The sequence below is a fragment of the Coturnix japonica genome, chromosome 26 (genome assembly GCF_054131305.1).
Source record: "Coturnix japonica strain WE chromosome 26, WE-NBRP24, whole genome shotgun sequence".
NCBI classification, from domain to species: domain Eukaryota; kingdom Metazoa; phylum Chordata; class Aves; order Galliformes; family Phasianidae; genus Coturnix; species Coturnix japonica.
The window spans coordinates 4033478-4055295 of record NC_140688.1 but is presented as its reverse complement, the minus strand read 5'-3'; the positions used below and the strand labels follow the sequence as shown (position 1 = coordinate 4055295).

The 21818-nt window shown below is 42.7% G+C and overlaps 1 protein-coding gene and 1 long non-coding RNA gene across 4 annotated transcripts in view; both read left to right on the top strand.

Annotated features, from left to right (window-relative positions):
• Positions 1-20682, top strand: part of LOC146756687 (methyl-CpG-binding domain protein 2-like) — a 93671-nt gene extending 72989 nt beyond the window's left edge. The window contains exons 2-4 of one of the 3 annotated variants that reach the window (XR_014937255.1): positions 16973-17165; positions 17548-18525; positions 19583-20682. Coding sequence is in view for 1 of the 3 variants with exons in the window: in XM_085524130.1 (XP_085380256.1) it covers positions 16973-17165; positions 18466-18525; positions 19583-19600 (271 nt within the window). In the remaining 2 variants the exon portion in view is untranslated. The other 2 variants (XM_085524130.1, XR_014937256.1) reach the window with 2 other exon arrangements.
• Positions 8894-12142, top strand: LOC146756688 (uncharacterized). The gene is made up of 2 exons (XR_014937317.1): positions 8894-9147; positions 12056-12142. It is a non-coding gene; the product is annotated as an uncharacterized LOC146756688 (long non-coding RNA).
• Positions 20683-21818: the final 1136 nt, after the last annotated feature.

Here is a 21818-nt window from a genome sequence, read left to right as displayed (position 1 = left end):
ATCCTGTTGTGTCACTGTTAAATCACTACAGCATATCCCTATTATATCAACAAATATAGTCCTGCTTCTCCCTTAGGAGTGTATGCTGTGTTTGGATCCACTTGTGACCAATGGGCAAAGTCTGCAGGATGGCAAGAAGGGAAACAAACCGATGACAAGAGACATGAAGCGCGTCCCAAATTCCTCTGTGAATGTTCTTGTGGCGACTGCTGTAGTTGAGCGGAAAGCAGAGGTCACTGGGGGCAGTAATAGGATGCAAAATGGGAAAGGTGTTATCAGCATCGTGTCGGGTTTGGAAGTGACATATGAAGCAAAGGAGAACTGCACCAGTCCTCCCAGAATCAAAAGCGACTGATATTCCACAATATTTCTGCTGCACTACGTGGTGCAAGTTGTGCAGGTAATGCTTATTCACACAATAAACGAAGACCTCCCCGAGTCGCCTACAATCCATAGGCCACACATCCTCCACCTGTAGGGTTTGGCTCCAAACAGATGCAAAACTGCACCCATAGCACTAATTAAAGGCACTGCCTCTACACAGTTAAGGCAAACAGAGGCAGCAGAATGACGGCTTATTGCCTGCCCTAGCTGCAGTTAAGGAAACTGAAGAGTGATACACGAGGAATGGGAAAGGGGAGTTCTATTGGAGGCCTGAGTGGTGAAGGAAGTTGAGGACATACAACAAGGACAGCCTGTGCCAACTGGGGGATCTTTTGATTGACTGCAAGCACGCCTAAAGGGGACGGCTACCCAGGAAAGAGATGCAGAAATACTGTTAGAAAATGGTATGGCCATCCAACCATCCAGCAGGAGGTGCAGAAAAGCACCTGGTTCATGGAAGAACACCGTGAATGCAGCCCCCAACACTCAAACACAGCAAGCCTGCTGGAGCACCACCTCCACAGATCCGTGAGGGAACACCTGGTGGCAAATGGATTAAATCCTCTGGCAGATGTCCGTACATCCTCTCAGGAGTGGAAGTAGCCCTGGACTTGCTGAAATCAAGCAAGCCCTCAGAAAAGGGTTGGGAAAAGTACTCTGTAAAGGTGACTGATGTAGTTCTCAAAACCACCTACTGCTGATGTTACCTAAAAGTGGTGATGGCTCACACTCCTCGGGTAAGGAAGTGCAAAACGGCGAGAAGTCAACTGGATGGTTCACACTTCTCAAATAAATAGGATGGCTTACTTAAACACAACAATAAATCAACAAAACATCCAACCACATGGAGATTATTTTTCCATCTCCTGAGAAGAGAGAGTATCTGACAGCACTGCAGCCAAACCAGCCTGTGACGGTCACAGCCACCACCAGCCGATGCTGTGCTGGGAATTTTAACTGAACCGTGAAGGCATCTTATCGAATAGCAGCAGTGCTAAACAGAACAATTAAGGCAATAAACAACCACGTGGTTACAACAGCCTTGTTAAGCAGTTGTTAGAGCACTCCAGGACACCTGCATGATATCAATAAATTCATTCCTCCCTCCCTCTTCAGCCGAGCACGCAGACTGCGCTCACTGCCAGGGGACGCTCTCAGCACCGCGTGCCCTTTGCAGAAGGCACCTGGGCTGTGCTTTACTGACCTGCTGCTGCTCGGCCGTGTTCTCAACGCGTGCTCCAGTCAGCCCACAGGCTGCCAGCTTCTCATCGTCTGTTCCAGAGCCCAGTGCCGGAGCTGCTGCAGATGCTGAACGTGCTCAGGGCCCGCAGCTGTGCGCTCAAGGCATCTGCAGCTGCCGGGACAGCCTGAACAAAAGCCATGCCAGGGGTTTGCACAACCCCAGCTGAGCCATCAGGCAAGCGCTCAGCAAACAAAAGGTAACGCCATTTCAAGGGTCGCCAGAGGCACGTGTTGCCCGCAGGGTCCCCAAAGAGAAGCTGGGGGCTGCCGGGGAGGAGGAGCAGGGCGAGTGCAAATTTCCACTTGGAGGCTTCACATTAAGACACTCCAAAGGAGGCATCGGGGGGTTTAAAGCTTCCATCAATCCACGCGTGCACAGCTGCAGAGCGAGGCCGTCTCGTGTCTCCCGTGGCCCAGAGGAAGAACTGCAGCCCCAGCTGCGCTGTGTTACAGAGATCCAACTGGGCAGCAGAGCACGCTGACCTCCTCTGCTCCCTTCCTCACTGTCCCAGCTCCCAGCCCGTTCCCGTGCCCCTCGGAGCCCAGCCCGGGCTGCATGAACTGCCGCCCTGGTTGCAGCCCGTCTGGGCCAGCAAACCTGCTGCGCTGAGCGGGAGCTGGAGCCGGGACCAGGGTCCCGCCTGGGGTACGGCAGTGCGGGTTCCGCCCCGTCCGGGGCCGCTCCCCGCTCCTCTCCCGGTGCTGCTGGCAGGGGGCAGGAAGCGTGCGCTCCTCTGCACGAGCCACGAAGGGCACCTACCTTGGGTGCGGAGCAGGCTGCTCCCAGCTCTGGTGCAGGTAGCCGGGCTCCTCGGAGTCGCGTAGAGCAGAGGACGCCGAGTGCCCTCAGCCCGGAGCTGGCCGCAGGACGGCCTTGGTGCACCTCCTGCCACCGCGGTGCTGCCCGGATGGCTTCCAGCCAGGCTCTCGCCTCTTCCGCACAGGCTCAGGAAGGCAGGAATTCCCACAACGATCACGCCCAGAGCTCGTTTTCATGGCACATCTGCCCCCGGGGGATGGCGATGGGAAGGGGTGCGGGGGAGGAGGGAGGGAGGAATGGGGGCTGTGTTTTGTTACGCTAATGAAGCATCGCTTTCTGCCGGCTCTCTTTGCTTCCTTCGGTGGGGACATTCGCACACCCTTGTCATCAGGCATCCCTCCCTTGCTGTCCTGGCGTTCCTTTCACTCCTCTCCCCCACGAGTATGTCCCAGCAAGAGGCAATCTCCGGTACAGCACCAGAGGACATTGTGTGTTGAACAGAACTCTTGCAATGGAACCGAGCTGTGGCTAGGAGCTTTACCCAGAAGCTGCTGTAAGAATACGACTTTCCCCAGATCCTTGTCTAAGGGTCCTAATAAGTCTTCTGTGCAGCGATACCTTGCGGTTCTGTGTGGGTTTGTGGTCCGTATGGCTGGTCATACCTACCCTTGAGTTGCACCGGGCAGTGTACTTGGGAGTGAACTCACTGGAAGAAAAGCAGTGTGCAAACTGCAGTGGGAAATTGCATCTAGGAAAGCAGGATATTGAGGTTCGTTTTCTGGTGGATATGGGTGCTTCTTACTACCCATAGATGGTTTTGTAACAGTGTAGATGCTACTGCCCAACGGGAAAAGGTTTCCTTTTTTGGATTAATTAAACATAAGCTAAGAAAACAAGCAGGAATACAGAAATTCTTGTACCTGCCAGGTTACTCTGGCAAGAAATTGAATAAAACTGGAGCTAAGAGTGCAACAATATTGACTGATTAAAAACTGTAACTCTGGCTTTAACACAAACTGGGCAAAACAATGTTGTACCCCCAGGAGTTACAGCAATCTCAAATATGATACACTTAGTGGTGTGGGCATCAGGGCCAAAAATGAAGCCCTAAATAGAAGTTAAAAGCAAGAGCTTGCCTAGTCAGGTTAAAGCGGTGCCCTTTGAGGGTATGGGACTGTAGGAGGATAAAAGAAATAATAGGTAACTTTTTGGAGTTTGGATTCCAATTTTGATAGCAAGTGCTGTAGTTTGGTACAAGACTTGAGGGCAAGTACTAGAATAGTTGAATGGATACACTCAGTGGTGGCAAATCCGTGCACTTTATTAACCAAGTTAAGGAACGAAAAGATGGAGTTTACCTTCTGGATTTGAGGGATGTCTCTTCTGCCTGGTTTGGCCAAAGGAAGCCCAAGGTTATTTGCCTTTGAATAGGAAAGCCCTGATATGGGGAGAAGAGTCTCAGTTAACCTGGACAGTGTTACCCAGGGTTGTGAGAACAGCTGAATGATGGTCAACTCATGAGCCTGAGATCTGGGATCCTCCATTCTAGGGTGGAACTTTACTGCAGCACGTGGCTGCCACAGCAACAAAAGGACTGTGTACAATAGACTGAGAGTTTGCTGAGTTTCTTGGTTTACAGAAAGCACAAATAACTCAACAGGAAGTGACATATTTGGGAAATGAGATTACAGCTGGACTTTGAACCTTAAGGACTGCCAGGAAAAAAGTCATCTGCCAAACCCCTGAGCTGCAAATTGCCAAGGAAGTGAGTAAGGGATGGCCAGGGTGCCTGAGGGCGGTGGCTGCACTGGTACTTGTGGGAATACAAGAAAAGCTGTTCAGAGCAGCAGCTGTGGAGCAAGATAAACAGCATGAGAACCAAGGACACCTCTGCAAGGAGAAGAAGGGTCTCAGAGCTCTGATTGGATACGTGCCTGCATGGACAGTTGAAAAGGGTTCTGTAGAATGCTCTGTTGACATGTAAAGGTGGTTGGGAAAGTTGTAAGGGCGGACGGGAAAGTTAGAAAATAACAACTTGTGAAGGTCTATAAGGGATGTGAGAACTTGTAATAAATGATTTGGATCGTTCACATCTGAGTCCGTGCCTCAAACGCTGCAAATGTGGTGCTGATAGGTTGATGGTTGGACTTGTTCTTAGAGGTATTTCCAACCGTAATGATTTTTTTATTCTATGAGGGTTAAGGACTCCAGGACAGTATCAGTGAATACTTCATTCATGGCTTGAAAGCTGAAGCTTGAAGCTGCTGAGGTTGAATGAGGAAGAGTATGTCCTTTGATGTGGTTGAAAACTGATCTTGAACAGACTTTCTCAACAGGATACTCTTTGGCTGGGACAAATACAGAGGAGTGTATTTGTGATTTTTCTTGCACAGGGTCAGTGATCACTGTCTGCACAACAGTTTTAGGAAACAAGAAAAGAGAAAAAAAAAACCAACTGCACGGGACCTAAGTAAAATGAATTCTTAATGACTGACTGTGCTAGTGAAACATATTGAGTAGCTTGAAGCTTAAGACAAAGGAGTTAATTGCTTTGTTGTATGTGACTATATGAAGGGTTGCTGTAAAGAAGAATAGTAAACTTGTTATATGGCAAACAGGCTATGAACTAGTGGTTGTATCAGTTAGGAAGATTCGTGTTAGTTACTGCCTTTGAGTAGTAAAGCTTGCAGAGCTTGGGAAGAATAGGTTGGAAAAGCTACAGAATTTTCATCAGTTACAGCTTAGACATATATTGGGGTTAGTCTAGTTATGGATTTTATTTCTGTAAGACATGAGGGACGGGCAAAATGACTTGTTCCTAGTCCCTCCCGGTGCTGTTATTCTGTGCTGCTTGTGTGTTTTCAGAAATCTATGTATTACTTACTATTGTGCCTTTGTTCTTTAGTTGTCATTAGTTGTGGCAAGGGTGACAGCCCTTTCTTCACTCTGTTTCCCTACTGTAGAATTAGGAAATTTACAAAGAGGAAAAACGTGAATAGTCAGGAATATTTTGGAAAGTGTTTCCACTGTTAAACACTTCAGAATTTCTCAGAAATTCTGCATCCCAGCTGTAAAGAAAAGGCTTGTGCATAATTTCAAAGGGTTGAGAATACTTAATCCTGAAATTGTTTATTGGTTTTTTACTCTGTTTTGGCCTTGTACTTTGTCTCCAGTAGTATGTAGTTGGCACTCAGAAGTAATTTGATTCAGCTTGTCCTTCTGCACTGTTTGCTTTCTGTTCCGTTGTGCTGCTTTGCCTGTGGAGTCCTCTAGTCTGAGATCTGTTGTCTCACCTTGCCTGAATTCTGCCTCAACTGAATAGACATAGATTCAAAACCTGTGTTGCATTATTTTCTGGTTTCAGAAGTGTCCAGTCTTTTACTAGATAGACTTTCCTGGTTTTGAGTAACTTGCAAAACTTGAGAGTATTCCTGCCTGCTTCCCAAGAGTCTCTGTTTTTCAGACAAGGTTATGTTAACAAATCCATGAAACCCCAATAGAAATTCTGGACTCTTTGCTGTGTGTCTACTTGCATCTTCTGCTTTCTGCCCTTGTCTTTGTGATGTCTTCGTTTTGCACATCCTCTTTATTTGTCTTACTTGAGTAAATGAATCCATCTGTCACAATCTTCTCACCTGGATGTCTGAAAGTTCTCTTCCCGGCAGGGGATTTATTTCACTGTTTACCTCTTAACTTTTGTCCTTCCATTTCCTTCTCTGTTCCTTTGGTTTTATTTGCTGCAACGCTTCCTCCTCTTTATTTTCAGGAGTACTTCTAATCTCTTAACATGAACTGTGTGTTCCTGTACTTCAGGTTCCCTTCAAAGATTTTTTCCATATCTCTTCTTTGATTTTGATTAATGTTAACTGTTGAGATTTTTCTGGATGTATTCCCAAGACTCAGTCTGAGGTTTAAAATCCATCCAGTAGTACTACTGAATTCAAGTCTGCAATTCAGAATTGCATCGTTTGTAGAGCAGGGCCTTTTTAGAATTGAATTCAGTGGGATGTGAACAGAAGACTCAGGACAGCAGGGTCTGTTTTAGTTGGATAAGGCTTTTGGTTAACTCTTCTCATTCCTGTAGATATGGATTTATCTTGTTTCATCTACATGCAAAACTTTGTAGTGTAATCAGTTACATAAAAACACATTCTCTTCCCTTCCTGTGTTTCTGGAAAATGCTCATGAAGATTTCTGTTTGATTGTTTTCAGAGTTGTGGGTTATACTGCTTTCTTTTAATGGGCTTGCAATGACAAATATAAAGCCTGTTCTTTTCAGCCTTTAGTTTACTAGCTATTAACAACAGAATATTTACAGTGAAAAAGATCTAAGGGGATAAACACATTATATTTTAGCACCTCAACATTTGCAAAAAATAAATGGACAAAACCACCTCCCTTCCCACTACAGCACTTATCTGGCAGAACTGGTTGGATTGCTTCTGTTCTCTTAGCTCTTGGGGCTGTTGTTTTGCCACTCATAGAACTGCTTCCCATGAGTTTATGTTGTGTTTACACTGGAGGGGTTGAGTAGCAGCTGAAACTGTCAGCTTCATTCTTGTCCTGCATCCCACTGAATGTGAGCTGTGTATGAACTCAATAAGCAAATACGATTTTTGGTATTGCATTAAGTATATTCCTGTGCTGTGCTCTGGTGGTATGTAACTGTTCAGGCTTTGACATTATTAATGGAAGCATGCCTGACTTCAGCATGTGCAAGGCTTAATCATGAGCATCTAACCCATCTTTTAACAATGAGGCAGAGTTCAAGTAGATTTGCAGGTGATCAGTTGTGCAAGACAAAACTGAATTCCTTCTTTGATAGAACGACCAATTCCTTTTTTCCTCCAGACAAAGAGAAGAGATGTAGTCCCATATGTCATACTTCACTTGTGCTCTTGAGGCTGTGCCAGACAGTAAACAGCTAATTCATGTAAAAGAGATGATCATTGCGAGAGTTGGTGTTTGCTGAAGGAAACAACTGCTTGTGGTTCTTTTTTTTATTTAGGGCAACCACCTCAAAAGCCATAAGCAACAACAAAAATTCCTGCAGGAGTGATTGGAACGAGAAATGTTGGCAATAAGGGGATTTTCCAAGGGCTCAAATTGAGGGCTAGTCTTGCACTGTTTGCAGTAATGACCTTGGCACCAAAAACTCGTTGGGATTTTCTTATGAGAATTTGTGGTGTGTTGTCAGTAGGTGACAACTGAGGAAACGCATGTGCAGCAGAACACATGCGTTTGGGACATGGTACAGATACAGAAAAACCAGTGAGACTGGGCATGTCAAGGCCAATAACAACCCTCCTGGGAGACAGTAGAAATCCTTACTGTTGCAGCATGAATAACTGGAGAGAAGTGAACATGAGAGTGGAAGATGTATAGGGAAAGATATTCTGTGGAGAATAAGCTGCAATAAAGGCATTGTACAATGTTCTTCCAGCTGGAATATTACTTGCAGTTCTGGCTACTATATTCAAGAAACATTGATTGAAGCTGCTTGGAATTCAATGAAGGGAATATTATGGGAATAAAGAGCCTGTTATGAAAGGACAGTAGAGAAATTTTTCAGTCTGTGGGTAAGATCTAATGGCTGGATAAAATAAATGTAAATGAATGGAAAAGCTCTTGCCTCTTAAGGTGGGATCCTGGAAGAGACTCTGTGGTCATTTGTCCAGTGTGTTTTTCCCCAACTCTTTCTGTACAGGGAGTGATATTGTTTAAACCTACCTTTATAAATGAATCAGTTGGGTATCTTACATGAGTTATTGCCTTTGTTTATAAACAGTATTGGACAGTATTGATTTATGTAATTGGAAATGAAAAATCATCGTTATGAAGATTTTGTTTGGGACCTGAGCAAGGTCAGTTGAGCTCCCAACACGCTGTGGAAGAAAACTTGTTTTTATTCTTGTGAATTATTTTTTTAATCTCTAATGTCGTTCTGGGAACACTGTTACATCCCTAAAAGGCAGCAGCATATTTAAATTATCCCAGTAATGAATAATAATATACAGTAAGGAATAATAATAGTTTCATTATAAGTGTTAAAATTTTCACTGATAGTTTAAAAAAAGGAAATGCTATTTGTCAGATGTCAAAAACAGGATAATTTACCAAATGCAGAAATTTAGGATTTAGTGAAATTAATTCAGGTGTAAGAATATTGGTGGCCTGTATTTGACTCCTGCATAGTTTGCAAGGTTCTTGCACATAAAACCTAGTTTTGTGGTATTTTTGCTTCTAATTCTACCCTCTTGTTAGCAATTTGTGGGTCAGGCTGGGTCACATCACACTTCATTTCAGTTTTCAGTTTCTTCTTACTTCATCTACTTTTATTCCTCCATCATACAGGTAGTTAGGGCAGTCGATATATGAATCATTGTGGAGATGACTGTTCCTGTAACATTTGAAAGAAAAAATTGTTTTTTGATCAAGCGTTCCCAGTAAAAGATAAATAATTCTATGTGAACCAAAAAACTCAGTAACTAGTGAAATAAGTTGACCTTTTTCTTTGCAGTTTTGCAGGTAGGAAGACAAACCTGATGAGCTGAATGAGTTTTCTGTTTAGCTGCTGTGTCTGAAATAAAACTAGTTCATAGACTGCATGCAATTTCAGTTATTCATTGGTGGGGTATTTCTTGTTTTGCTTGTAGTTGCCTTGTGGTCACCGGTGTGAAGAGATTTGCCATTCAGGTGATTGTCCTCTGAACTGCAGCCAGAAGGTTAAACTCAAGTGTCCTTGTAAGCGACTGAAAAAGGTAAGTTTTGGAGTTGCAGTTCTGAGAGTGACACATTTTCTTTGTATGTTCCTAGGCTTGTGTACATGGATTGTCTCTGGTCAAGACTGGAATAGAATCAGTTACTTGAGCAGAGCAGCAACAGCAGCTGAAAGTCTGGGTGGAACAATCAAAATATTCACTAAGGAACATAAAATTCATTGTAGAAAATGTTAGCTCCCAGATTTGCAATACCTTTATCTTCAAGCACACTTCAATTTTTGTAGTTCCATTAGGAAAATAATCAGATGATCTGGAGTGATTTAAGAAGTCAAAGCACATTTTCCTCATTAGGAACCGAGAAGTTTATGATTACATAGATTGGAACAGTCACAGATGTTTTGAATTCCTAATTGATGGTTGTCTGAGGCCCTTAAAGCAAACAGAGGCATCAGCATCCTTAGCTTTCAGCAGAGATAAAGGACAAAGCTTATAGCTATCAAGTATGATGAGGGGAAAACCAGAGGCTGCTGTGACCTCTTGACAAGTGTTAACTTAATGAAAAATTCACTATCTGGCTTGAACAAAGCATGCTTAAATTATTTTCAAGACCCGGTTAACTTCGGAGCTTTCCACACAGATGCAGTTTCCCCAGAGTTCTTAGCTTCTCCAAGAAATGTCTTCAGAAATCTCAGATCTTGCAGGGCGCACGTTCAAGAGAAAGGATGGTAATGCCCAGAGTACGTGCTTCAAATTGAGCAGTCTCTGCTTATAAATAACTACTTTGTTTATTTGTAAGTTGAAATGTTGACTTCTGCTGAGGATAAATTATTTTGTTGTGACTAAGTGCTCTTACTAATTTCAGTTTTTCTTACTCTACTGTGTTCAGTAAAATCAATAATATCATTGGTTGCGTGTATACTTCTGCTTCTTGTTCCTTAAGATATAGGTTTACAGTTGGACTTGATGATCTTTGAGGTCTTGTTTATTATGCCAGACTTAATTGAATAAGGAAGATGGGTATTTCCATGATAGCTCTGTTACATCTAGTTGTTGCTGTCCCTAATTTTCGTACTGTTTTTGGAAAACTGAAATGTGTCATCATCTTCTGCTGAATTCTGACGCTGTATAGCTATTTCAGACCAGTTCAGATTTTATTGTCCCAGAGTGCCGGGATGTCTTCAGTGATTATGTGGATGTCCAACTGAAATGTGGTAGCAAGAAGCAATGAAATTAATGTTTAGGATGCTCACTTTTCACTTTTACAGTGGCCTGAAATGGAACATTCCAGATCTGCTATTCTGAAAGTTTTATGGTCCTTAAATATGATGACGGTTACTTTTTTTCCCCCCCTCAATCTTGTAAATTTGATTTTAATAAGGTGGAAAGGTTGTTATGAGTTAATTATATAATTAATAAAAATTAATTCTTATATGATGACAGCCCACTTATTTAAATAGCCACGAAGTGATACTTCTGATTCCTAGTGAAATGGTGTTTCCCTTCAGAAAGAGAAGAAAACACTATCCCCACCTTAAATATCATCTCACTGTTTCCAGGTCAAGCCCCCAATCCATGCTCTCTTTTGTACAGAGAGCTACAGTGTAGAGGGTAAATGATGGTAGAACCAATAAGCCACTGATAATTGGACTGTGTATTAGTTGCAGCTAATCTGACTGCAGAAATATGACTCGTTTCTGTAGTGTGAAAGATGATGTCTTTTAACGTTTGCTTTATGCATCTGCCCTTGCCTGAGACTGTAATTAGGGTATCTTTGATTCCAGAAGGTCCTTATGCATATTTGCTTGGAGCTGCACACTTACAGCAGATAGTGTACTTCTTTCTTAGCTTGGATAGGATAGTGTACCTGTATATTTAGTCTTTTGTGCCTGCAGCCTGCGATCTTGAAGATAAGGAGAAACAGAATTGAGTACCTAATATTTGCAGTTGAATTCTCCTCTACCAGTCTTCTGTCTGTGTATACTACTGGTGAAGTTGGGAGTTGACAGGACACGTATTCCAAGCTGCTCTGTAAATATGCCTCATCTGAACCATCACAATTAATATCAAATGTAGGAGCTCATAATTTGAGTGCAAAACAGGAGGATTTTTTCTTCCTTTTCTGGTGTTGAAGTTAACTGTTGCATCATGAGGCTATGCATGTAAACATGCAAGGTCGTATAAACCACTTGAATTTGTAACCCACAACTTGTAGTGGACCATATTCTTAACCATCTAGGCAGGTGGTTTATCTTAGCCTGCTGGAATTGCTCTGAAGAAGTTAGTTTTTGGATTTTGCTGTATGCTATGAAAATTGTTCTGCATATTGTCAGAAAGCATGAAAACCAGAATAGCTTCTGGCTATGTTACTGTGCTTTCCTGACAAAATTCTTCATAGGCTAGTAGTATAGATTATAACTTTCTCTCTGTGCTGGTATTCTGTTTTGGTTTTGTTGGTGTTTTTTTTTGGTTTTTTTTTCTGTTGTTGTTTGTTTGTTTGTTTGTTTTGGCCTTCAATGTAAGAGGGAGGAAGGAGAAGGAAGTAGGGGAGATCTTCCCATGACCAGACCTTGCCCTGTAGTTTCAGCCAGTTTAGAGAATTGATACGAAGTTTCAGAAGAGTTACTTATTAGTTACTTTGCATGGTATCTTTTGTAACAGTTCACAAGGTTATATTGCTTTGTCTTAAATAAATAAGTGAAAAAAAAGACATGAAAAATTAAACTGAACCACTTGATTTATTCTTGATTCAGTTTAGCTTATCAGAAAGAAGGAAAATAGAAAAGGATGCTTGAATACAGTTACAGTTTCAAATAATATTTATTTATTAGCTTCATTCTGTAAATATACCGAATAAAATTGTTTTACAATTTTCCCAACAAAATGAACGTTATAATTAAATTTTTATATAGGGAAATGAATTACAAACAATTCAATTTATGCTTAACAGGAAGTACAGTGCAGCAAGATACAAGAAGGCCAAGTTTCACTGGAGTGTGATGTGTTATGCAAGGAAATGAAACGGAAGGCGTCTGAGGTGGTGTATCCATTTTAGTTATGTTGTCTTCATTGCCTTGAGAAAAGTTGGAAAAAACAGGTAGATCACTATTTTTTCAAGACAGTAATAGCAAGAAATGCAGTGTAACTCAGCGTACAGTTTAATTGTACATTTAATTTTTGGACTATTGAATCTGGCTTATTGCTGAGAATTGCACTACTTGCAGATAGTGTCAACTCACTTGATGAAACACTGTGTTAAGGTAATGCTCTATTACCTCTTTATTTTTAATGTACATTGGAACTGGAGATTTCCTCTTCAGCCAAGAAGTGCTAATCAATGATAATAAAATCATTACTGCTAGTGAGTTTTAGAAGCACTTCATTTAGGCCTTACTTTTACTTTGAAGGTTAGCAAAGTGTTATCTTGTGTGTTCCTGTCACACAGTATTAGGTGACTGCCACAATTATAGAGAGCTTTCAGCAACTGCATGTGCTTTTCAGCCCATTGTAAACATGGATGCTCTCCAATAATTTTGTTTGAAGTAAAGAAACTGCTGCATAATCTCACCTAAAGAGACAGAGTATCCACATTGTTTTTCTAGGCCTTTTATGGAAACATGAGGAAGTGGTGCATGAGCTGGTTAACTTTTATCAACTTAGTAGTATATGTAATATACTGATATATATAATTTAAATATTCAACCCAAAACTTCATTCTGTAAAAGCTACATCTGTCTGTTTCTGCTCAGAATTTCAGGATTGTCAGGCAAGTTCTAAGACGTACTCTGTAAATCAAATTCTACACCTTTGCAATCAGCTTGAACACCAAGACTCTTGGAATATACTTCTAGAAAAACCAGCAGTAACAAATCATTCTAGTGAAGTGTGGAAGTGAGTTTATTGGGCGTGGAGTGCATTGAAGGGGGGTGAATTCATAGAAGTCTGCATCAACAAAGGAGCACATTTCAGTGGGGTGCAGCATCAGCTGCAGTTTCACTTCAGCAGATAATATTTCCTATTTTTTATCTGTACCATTGAATTCAACTGGGAAAATATTCTAATGCATCAAGCAAATGACTACAGGTTCCTGTGAGCATAGGAAGTTCCGCACAAACGTGTGCGGGAATCTTACACAAATATGACAACAGCAGCGTACAAAAGAAGCTACATTGTGTTCACGGGCTGATTTCTCTTTTGGAACTGATGTTCTGCCATTAGATGGCAGTGAAATACCAGGAGGGATAGGGCTGCAGTTTTTGCAAACCAAACTTTCCTATTTCAGGTATTCATGACTAAAAAGACCTTTGTGTGTTTTTCTGATGAGACACTCTGACATTATCTAGGTGAAATGAAATTGTTAGTGATATTTCATATATGGTTTAACAATTTAAAAAAAAATAAATCTGAAAATCCACAAATGTAACTGCTTGCACAGAGCACGCTCTTTGAGCTGCGGTGTTCTTAAGCACGAGCTGGTGTGCCTTCTGCTTAGTCTTCGACAGCTCTTAAGTTGTAGACTGATTGGAACAAATTCCATCTGTGCATACCTTACTTAGTTAATTACCATTTTTACTGTGCAAAATGTGATACATAAATATATATATGTTCATATATAGACTGATTATTGAGATCAAGATGGTTTTTAACTTCAAGTTGTCAATCATATCATTACAACTTAGGGCATTCTATTACTCTGAGATCTAATTTTACTAAGGTAGTGTTAAGTGGCTGCAGAGTTGGAGGTCCAAGAAACATGTACAAGCAGCAGATACGCATACACTGACCCAGCACACTGGTACTGCCGTCACTGTAGTGATGCCTGACTGAGGGAATTTCAGAGATAGAGCTGGTGTCTTAATGTTTGATGGCTTTGCTGCATCTATATGCCTTTTTGTGTAATGAAAAATACTATTTGGCACTTTCACTGTCTTCAGGATTTTGTGTCCTGTCAATCACCTGCTTTTTACCTGATGAATCCAAGTTAAACATCTCTTAGCAGCTTCCCCTGGGAAACCGACTTTAAGGGCAGGGGTATAGAACAGAGCTGGCAGCTCTTTAAGGACACCCTTCTGAAAGCACAGTGGCTCTCCATCCCCCTGCAGAAGAAGTCAAGCAGGGAAGGCAGGCAGCTATCATGGATGTGCAAGGACCTGCAGCTTAAACTTGAGGGAAAAGAGGGAAATGTTCAGAAAGTGGAAGCAGTGTTGGATAGCCTGGGAGGAATACAGAGCTGTTGTCTGTGGGAATACAAGAAAAGCTGTTCAGAGCAGCAGCTGTGGAGCAAGATAAACAGCATGGGAACCAAGGACACCTCTGCAAAGAGAAGAAGAGTCTCACAGCTCTGATTGGTTATGTGCCTGCATGGACAGTTGAAAAGTGTTTTGTAGAATGCTTTGTTGACATGTAAGATGTTTGGGAAAGTTGTAAGGGCGGATGGGAAAGTTAGAAAATAACAACTTGTGAAGGTCTATAAGGGATGTGAGAACTTGTAATAAACGATTTGGATCGTTCACATCTGAGTCCGTGCCGAGTCGCTGCAAATGGCGCCCACAACGTGGAGCAAATCAACCCGCGGCTGAGCGAGCCCGGTCCGGCAGCGTCGCCCGACTGAACTTCGGAGAGACTGTTTCGCGCGCACCCGCACCGTTCTGCAGGACAGAAGGTGAGCAGTCGGGAACTATGGGGAGCTCACTAACGAGGGAGCAACGAGTACATCTCGAAGTATTGCGTTCAGTGTTACTGTATCAGGATGAGACTGTGTCTACTTCAGCATTAGCTAAGCAAAAACGTCCCTGAATTTCCAAAAACTGAGTTCTCTCTCGATGGAGAACTTTGGGACAAAATCGGCTCAAAACTCTACGAGGCTTCTCTCGCTAAAGACAGAACGGCTGCTAAGCTGTTGCCCGTTTGGAGCCGGATAATGGAAGGGATTAAGCAATCACGACGGGAAAGAATTTATTCCGACCATTCCCTGCCGCCCTCCGTCCCAACCCCGCCGCTGCCTCTCGCTGCGGGAAGCGGCCCGTGCCCGGATCCGACCGGCGGCTCCGACCCCCTGATTCGGGGAGACGAAAAGCCGCAACCGCCCCCCCTCGCGCTCCCGCCGTTCGCTCCTCCCCCGACGTTCGCCGCGTTGCCGCCCTCTACGGCGCCCTCGCCCTTCGCTCCGCCTACGACGCTCGTCGCGCCGCTTCTGCCCTCCTCCCCCCCCCGTCGTGCGCTGCTGCGTCTGTGCAGCCGGCGTGTAACGTGGTTGAAGACACGGACGGATCGAAAGCAGGGGATCGTTGTGACCCCGGTCCAGAAGATCCAGAAAGAGAATCGGACGCATTTCCTCCTGATGATACTTTGAAGGAAGCAGGAATGACAAATTTCCCTACAGCGTACTGTGATGTCTTAGAGCAATGCAGAAAAGAAACAATATTAAGGGGTGATGCTGACACGTTGCAGACCTTTCCTAATCAGGTCCCCCATTTGGAATCCCTGCCTTATGAGGCAGCGAAGGAGCTAAGGGAGTCAGTGAGAACATTCGGAGTTCAGTCAGCCTTGACATACAATCTTTTGGTTGCAAACAGTGACAGTTACGCTATGACCCCTCACGATTGGAAAACTGTGTTAAGAATGATCCTCTCTGCTATGCAATACACCGTGTTTATGACTGAATATCAGCTACATAATTTGACTGATACCTCTTTGCCTCAGACTCGGACAAATCCATGTGGCACAGCACCTCTTCAACTGTGTCAGACAAATGTCACTCACGTTCCTGAATTTGGCTGTCTAAAATATGCACATATAACAATAGATACTCATTCTTCTTACGTATTTGCCACAGCACATACAGGTGAACACAGTCATGACACCCGTAAACACTGGTTATCTGCTTATGCTGCTATGGGAATCCCACATACTACAAAAACAGATAATGGGCCTGCGTATACCTCTAAGGCCACTCAAACTTTCCTCCAAGAAGGGTGTGTTAAACATACTACAGCCATTGCTCATTCTCCCACTGAACAAGCTATTACTGATCACATTTATCAAACATTGAAATCCATTCTTATTATTAAACAAAAAAGGGGGAATATGGGAGACACACTACATGAAACACTATGCAAGGTTTTGCTTGTTTTGTTTGTGCTGAAGTTTTTGAATTGTGATCATAGAGATACAGCTTATGTGGATCGTCATTTTGTGGCTTCCCCAGTGCTAAAGGAACAGCCTATGGTTAATGTTTGGAATATGGCCACAGGACTTTGGGACTGTCCCCTACCACTGACAACTTGGGGTCGTGAATATGCTTATATTTCCACAGGGACTGGCCCTATGTGGGTTCCAGCATGATATCTTCGGTCTCATCTGAAGGCAGAAAATAGCATCCAGCCTTTATAGTAATTGTAATTGTGTGTTTCTTACTTAGTGGTATTGCTTTGTAACTTGCTGTGTTATAGATAATATTAGTAATAGTTTGACATGGTGTGTGATTTTCTGTTTTACCAATGCAGTCTCAAGATTTAGAGTTTAAGGCGTTAGCTAGGATGTTGTGTGCTTCTTCTATTTTAGTAATAGATCAGATGTGTATTAAACGGGATTTGATGTAATCCATGCTAGAATGTACAGGAACAGCTCTTTCAGTGTTTTAGTACTGTTTGGTTATGATGTTATTAGCCTATTAATTAACTTTTCTTAATTTGCAAAGACAAAACCTGGAAAGGAATCCCAGACAAAGAGATGACCCTGTATCATAGAATAGATACCTCTCTTACATCCAACTAATTGGGATCTGAAAATATAACCATGCATCATTTTAGAGGAAAGTGCACGCTAATAGAACTAAATTTGATAGTTTATTCTGTTTTCCAAGCAGGTGTTCCACTTGGGCTCTATATCATGCACTGGCCATGCGGATGTGGTGTACAACTGGAAGAAATCCTTCAGACCCTGAATGCAGGAGAGAATCTGTGATGGGTGAGAGAGGAAATGTGCACCTTGAAGCAGGGGACGCCCTGCTGGCACTACCTGTTACATCCAACACCAACATGGCTTGCTGTTTCTCAAGGGTCAGTAAGTAATAATGCCCCTAGTGATACTCTAGTACATTTTTCCTCTAAAATTGGTTCTGTTTGACATGCTATTCCATTAAATTGCGTGATCATTAATCAATTATTAGCCCAGATAACTCAGTCAGTAGAGCATGGTTATGAGCATCTTAAAAGCATTTATTGCACAAATTTTAGTGGTCATTAAAAAATCAATGTATCAGAGTATATGAAAATTGAAGACTTTTCCAAATCAGTTACAGATTAACACAATGGGACCCTCACAGATTTATTTTCAGGTTGCAGAAACTTAGGTTGCAGTACAAACATATTTGTTCTTTTTAGTGGGTTTAACAGTAATGTTGTTATGTTGTATTTGACTTGTCTCTTTTTTCACTTTTAGAGTATTGTCAATCAAGGCCTTGATTGAGTTATCATAGTTATGTTATTAATATAAGTAGTGTTGTTATTCTATAGGCAGTATCTTGAAATTGTTGTAATACAAGAAGAATTTTATGGAGCAGCAGCCATGGATCAAGATAAGGAGTTCACAGAGCAGCAGCTACGGAGCAGGATAAAACTACATGAGAACTAATTGAACAAATGAACTGAATTGCTTGTTAAATATGGTTAGTCGGTCGGTAAACTGAGCCTTTCCAGCCTAAAAGAAAACGGGGGAAATGTAGAGAGTGTTTTTTACAGCTAGTTAGCTGAGAAGGGTCGTAAACACGGTGCAGTTAATCAAGCAGCCACAACACCTGCAAGGACAGTGAGAACAACAGGATGCCCTGGGATGGTGAGAAACTAGCCATGGTTCTGGGAACTCAGCAAGGGAGTAGCTTTCAGGATGATAACAAGAAGCTGCAAAGATACTTGGGGATGGTATGTAATTGGGAACCAATGATGAGCTCCACTTTTGCAATATGTATGAGCTAATTATCCGTATTATAAATGTACACGCAGCCAAGGAATAAACGAGATTAGCTGATCATATGTCAATGACAGGTGTGATCGTTTGCTTTTCTCCCGCCGTTCTGCAACAGGTGCTGTTCTTTAGAAAGCTCTGCCTGATTATGCACATCTCTCTGCATAGAGTTGGGCTTCTTTTGACAGAGGGCCCTATTACAATCTTGAAAAAAAACACAGAACATGATAACTGGAAAACTCACGTTGTAAAGCTAGATAACACCAATTTTTAACAAAGCTTGCAGCTGCACTTCCCCACAGAGAGCATGGCAAAGCTTTGATGACAGGGCTTAACAGACTTAGGAAAACTCACTGCAAGAGACTGAATGTGTCTCACTTTGTCCATTCTTCATAGGTGCCCTGCCCGCAGCAGGAGCAGAGCAAGAGGAAGACTGAATCTCCCCAGTACTCTGAGGTACTTTCTCTGAAGGATGTGCAGGGACCCCTGTTGGCTTGCTTACTTCTTGGCTTGCTTACTTCTAGGCTTGTCACCTCTGGACCCACCTCCCTCTGCTGCTGCCTCTGCCTTATGCTTCTGAACAATGAGACCTTGAAATACTTAAGCTCTAGGCCAGCTGTTCAAGGTACATAATGCTGCTAGCAGGCCTGGGTGCTTTTCACAAGCTGGAGAGGCAAAGCACTGTGTTAGAAACAGCCTTCTAGTGGATACACAGAAACACTTTGCTCCCCCTGCAGGTTTCTGCACTGAAGCTGACATGAACCTAACAGTGGATGAGCAATGGGTATTTCTGAATTCTCCCCATCCCTGATTCTAGGAGGAGCCCAAGCTCCTGCCTTCAATGCCCAACTGTGAATTGGCCCTTTTGCTAAGCTTGTGCCACATGAAAGACTGCAGCCATATTGGGGATGTTTAATGTAAACAGGCACCAAATTACACGACAACACAAGCCATATACTCACATCAAAGCTCTGGACTCTGAGGTTTCTCCATGTCCGTCCTAAGTTTCCACGTAGTTCCCAGAGAGTGGTGCTCAGGTCTTTGCTGTAACAACCCAGAGTGGAGAGCTGATTCCTTCTCTGGGACATTTCTGTAGCTCAGGATGCTTCAGCGTGCACTCAGCTATGACAGTGACTGGGAAGGAATGGGGCTGCTGCATTCCGTGTCTGCTCCTATGAGCAGCTTAAGGTTACAGTGGGGGCATGAGCTCAGGTTGCTGTAGCACACTGAGCATCGTTTCAGCAGGGTAGATTCAGTGATATGAAAGTTGGTTGCCTTGTTTTACTAACCTGTAATTAGGAGGGCTGCCAATCAAGAAGTTGCTTTTTCCATGCTGGGAGAATTGTGTGCATGTTCCTTTCAAAAAGCTATTTTTTGAATTCTAATAGAAGGGAATGCAATGAAGTAACGTGAGTTTTTGAAAGTAGAAGTTGTCAGTTTCCCTCCATAAAGACTGCTCTTTCAGAAGTTGTGCTCTTGTGAATGTCCACAGCAAGGCCTGTCTCTCTTTCAGGCTCAAGGCTGGAAGTGACAGACTGGAAACCACAGCTCAGCAACAAAGCAAAATGAATGAAGCCCCTCAGGACAACCTTCAAGCCTTTGCTTCAGTAAGCTAGTTAAAAACCTCTGTGGGTTTTGCAAGCTCCTGAGACTAGTTAAGTAATTCTGTGAGGAAAATGCATGATGACATTTTCCTGGAGGGCCTAGGAGAGCTGAATTCCCAAGCTGTGCTGACCATAGGCTACTCTGAAAATCCTGCCATTCGTTATTTCCCCACGTTTGTGGTTTTGAGACTTGCCACGATGCTATGGCAAGCCGTAGTTAACACTAGAGAAGGTAAGGGTTTACACTAACATGCTGGTGTAAGTATTTTCAGGTTTAGATCTGCTTTAGTTGTGGTATCGAAGACCTCAGGCTGCACGTTAGACATTCCTCCTGCATTAGAGGTATTTGCCAAGTTTGTAGAGCTGCACAGCACTGCATTAAAGTGTCTCACTGTCCTTAACGTGGTTAGAGTTGTTATAAAATAGTATTTTCATCTGAGGCCTATGAGAAGCAAATGATTCATGGATTTGGTCTGGGGAGGTAGGGAGGTGACTGCAGGCCCTGTGCTGTACTGATACTGGCAAGAGTGGCAATAAGGTGTGAACTTCAGGAAGAAACACTGCATATACAAAATAACAAAACTTAATTTTTAGTCTTTATTATTAAAGCATGTAAAAAAGAGACCAAAAAACCCACAAAACTAGTGGGATATGTGATCTTGTTTCTGTGAAACAACCACATGAGGTTGCTTTAATGGCAGTGATTGCCATTCTCAGTGAGAACTCCAGGTTTTGATCACAGTTTTGATGAAATTTTACTCTTCCTGTGCTTCAGCCTTGAAAAACAGTCACTCACAAATGTATTTACTGCCAGAAGCGGTGACACAAGTAAGAAGGAGGATATTTCTCTCTGGTAAAATGAGACTTGTAGAGGTCTGGTAGAGAGACATGATCAAACTTTTAGTTGCAACTCCATATATTCCATTTGAAAATCTGCAAGTCATGTATTTATGTCAACTGAAAATGGAGTCATAAAGAAAGCAAATAAATGATATATTTTTTTTTTCAATCTTGAAACCTATTCTTAATTTTCATTGTTAAAATGGGAAGCATAGCTGCATCTTTTTCATTTAGAGTAAGCCAAAAGGAATTCTTTCAGCATTATCAATAGAAACTAGCTGTTAATCCAGCTGAGGATTAACAGACCATGTGCATGAGATACAGTGTGAGAGCTTCAGACTGGACCAGGAACAAGCAAAACTGTATTTAAGCATACACATTGGCTGCATAGGGAAGCAAGAGTGTAACATCAAAAGCACCACCTCAGCTCCAGCTCTCCAACCTAGACAGAGCTGGAGCTGCTATAGTCTCTACCTGCAACTGCCCAGTTCTCTTCAAAGCCCTGGAGCAAGCAATGCAGAAACATGCTATCTGCCCAGCCAGATTTCCCAGCTTGTAAACACATCAGCTGCAAATCAGGCGTAGTAAATCACCTGTGGATACTGATAGGACAAGGGGAATGGTTTGAAACTAAGGCAGGGGAGGTTTAGGTTAGATATTAGGAGGAAGTTTTTCACACAGAGGGTGGTAACTCACTGAAACAGGTTGCCCAAGGGGGTTGAGGATGCCCCATCCCTGGAGACATTCAAGGCCAGGCTGGATGTGGCTATATCCAGGGGGGTTGAAACTAGATGGTCATTGTGGGCCTTTTCAATCCAGGCTATTCCATTCTATGATTAAAAGATTCTATGACCAGACAACACGCAGCACACAAGCCTTTACTGCCATTGTTACTCTTCAATAAGCAAAATACACACAGTGATTTAATAGGGGAAAAATAAAGACTGCAAAAAGAGAGCTTCAGACTGCCATTTTGTACCTCAGAGCTGCAAGGATTGTGAGCTAAATTATCCAGCCGTATTGTTATGTCAAAGGAAAGGTGAGTCTTTAGCAGACTAACCCAAATGCCAATGCTTACGCAACACTTAAGCCACACTTAAGCCTTTACTTGAAAATCTTACTGTGCTACGTGGATCTAGTACTGGGTAAGAGAAGAGGAATCACCTCATGCAGACAGCAATAGGAATAGCAATTGCTCAATGGTTCTTAGAGAAAGCTCCAGATTATCAAAGAGAACACACTGAGAATATGAGGAACCGTGACAGGAAATACCAATTTCTGAAGAAAAATAAAAATTAAATGGAA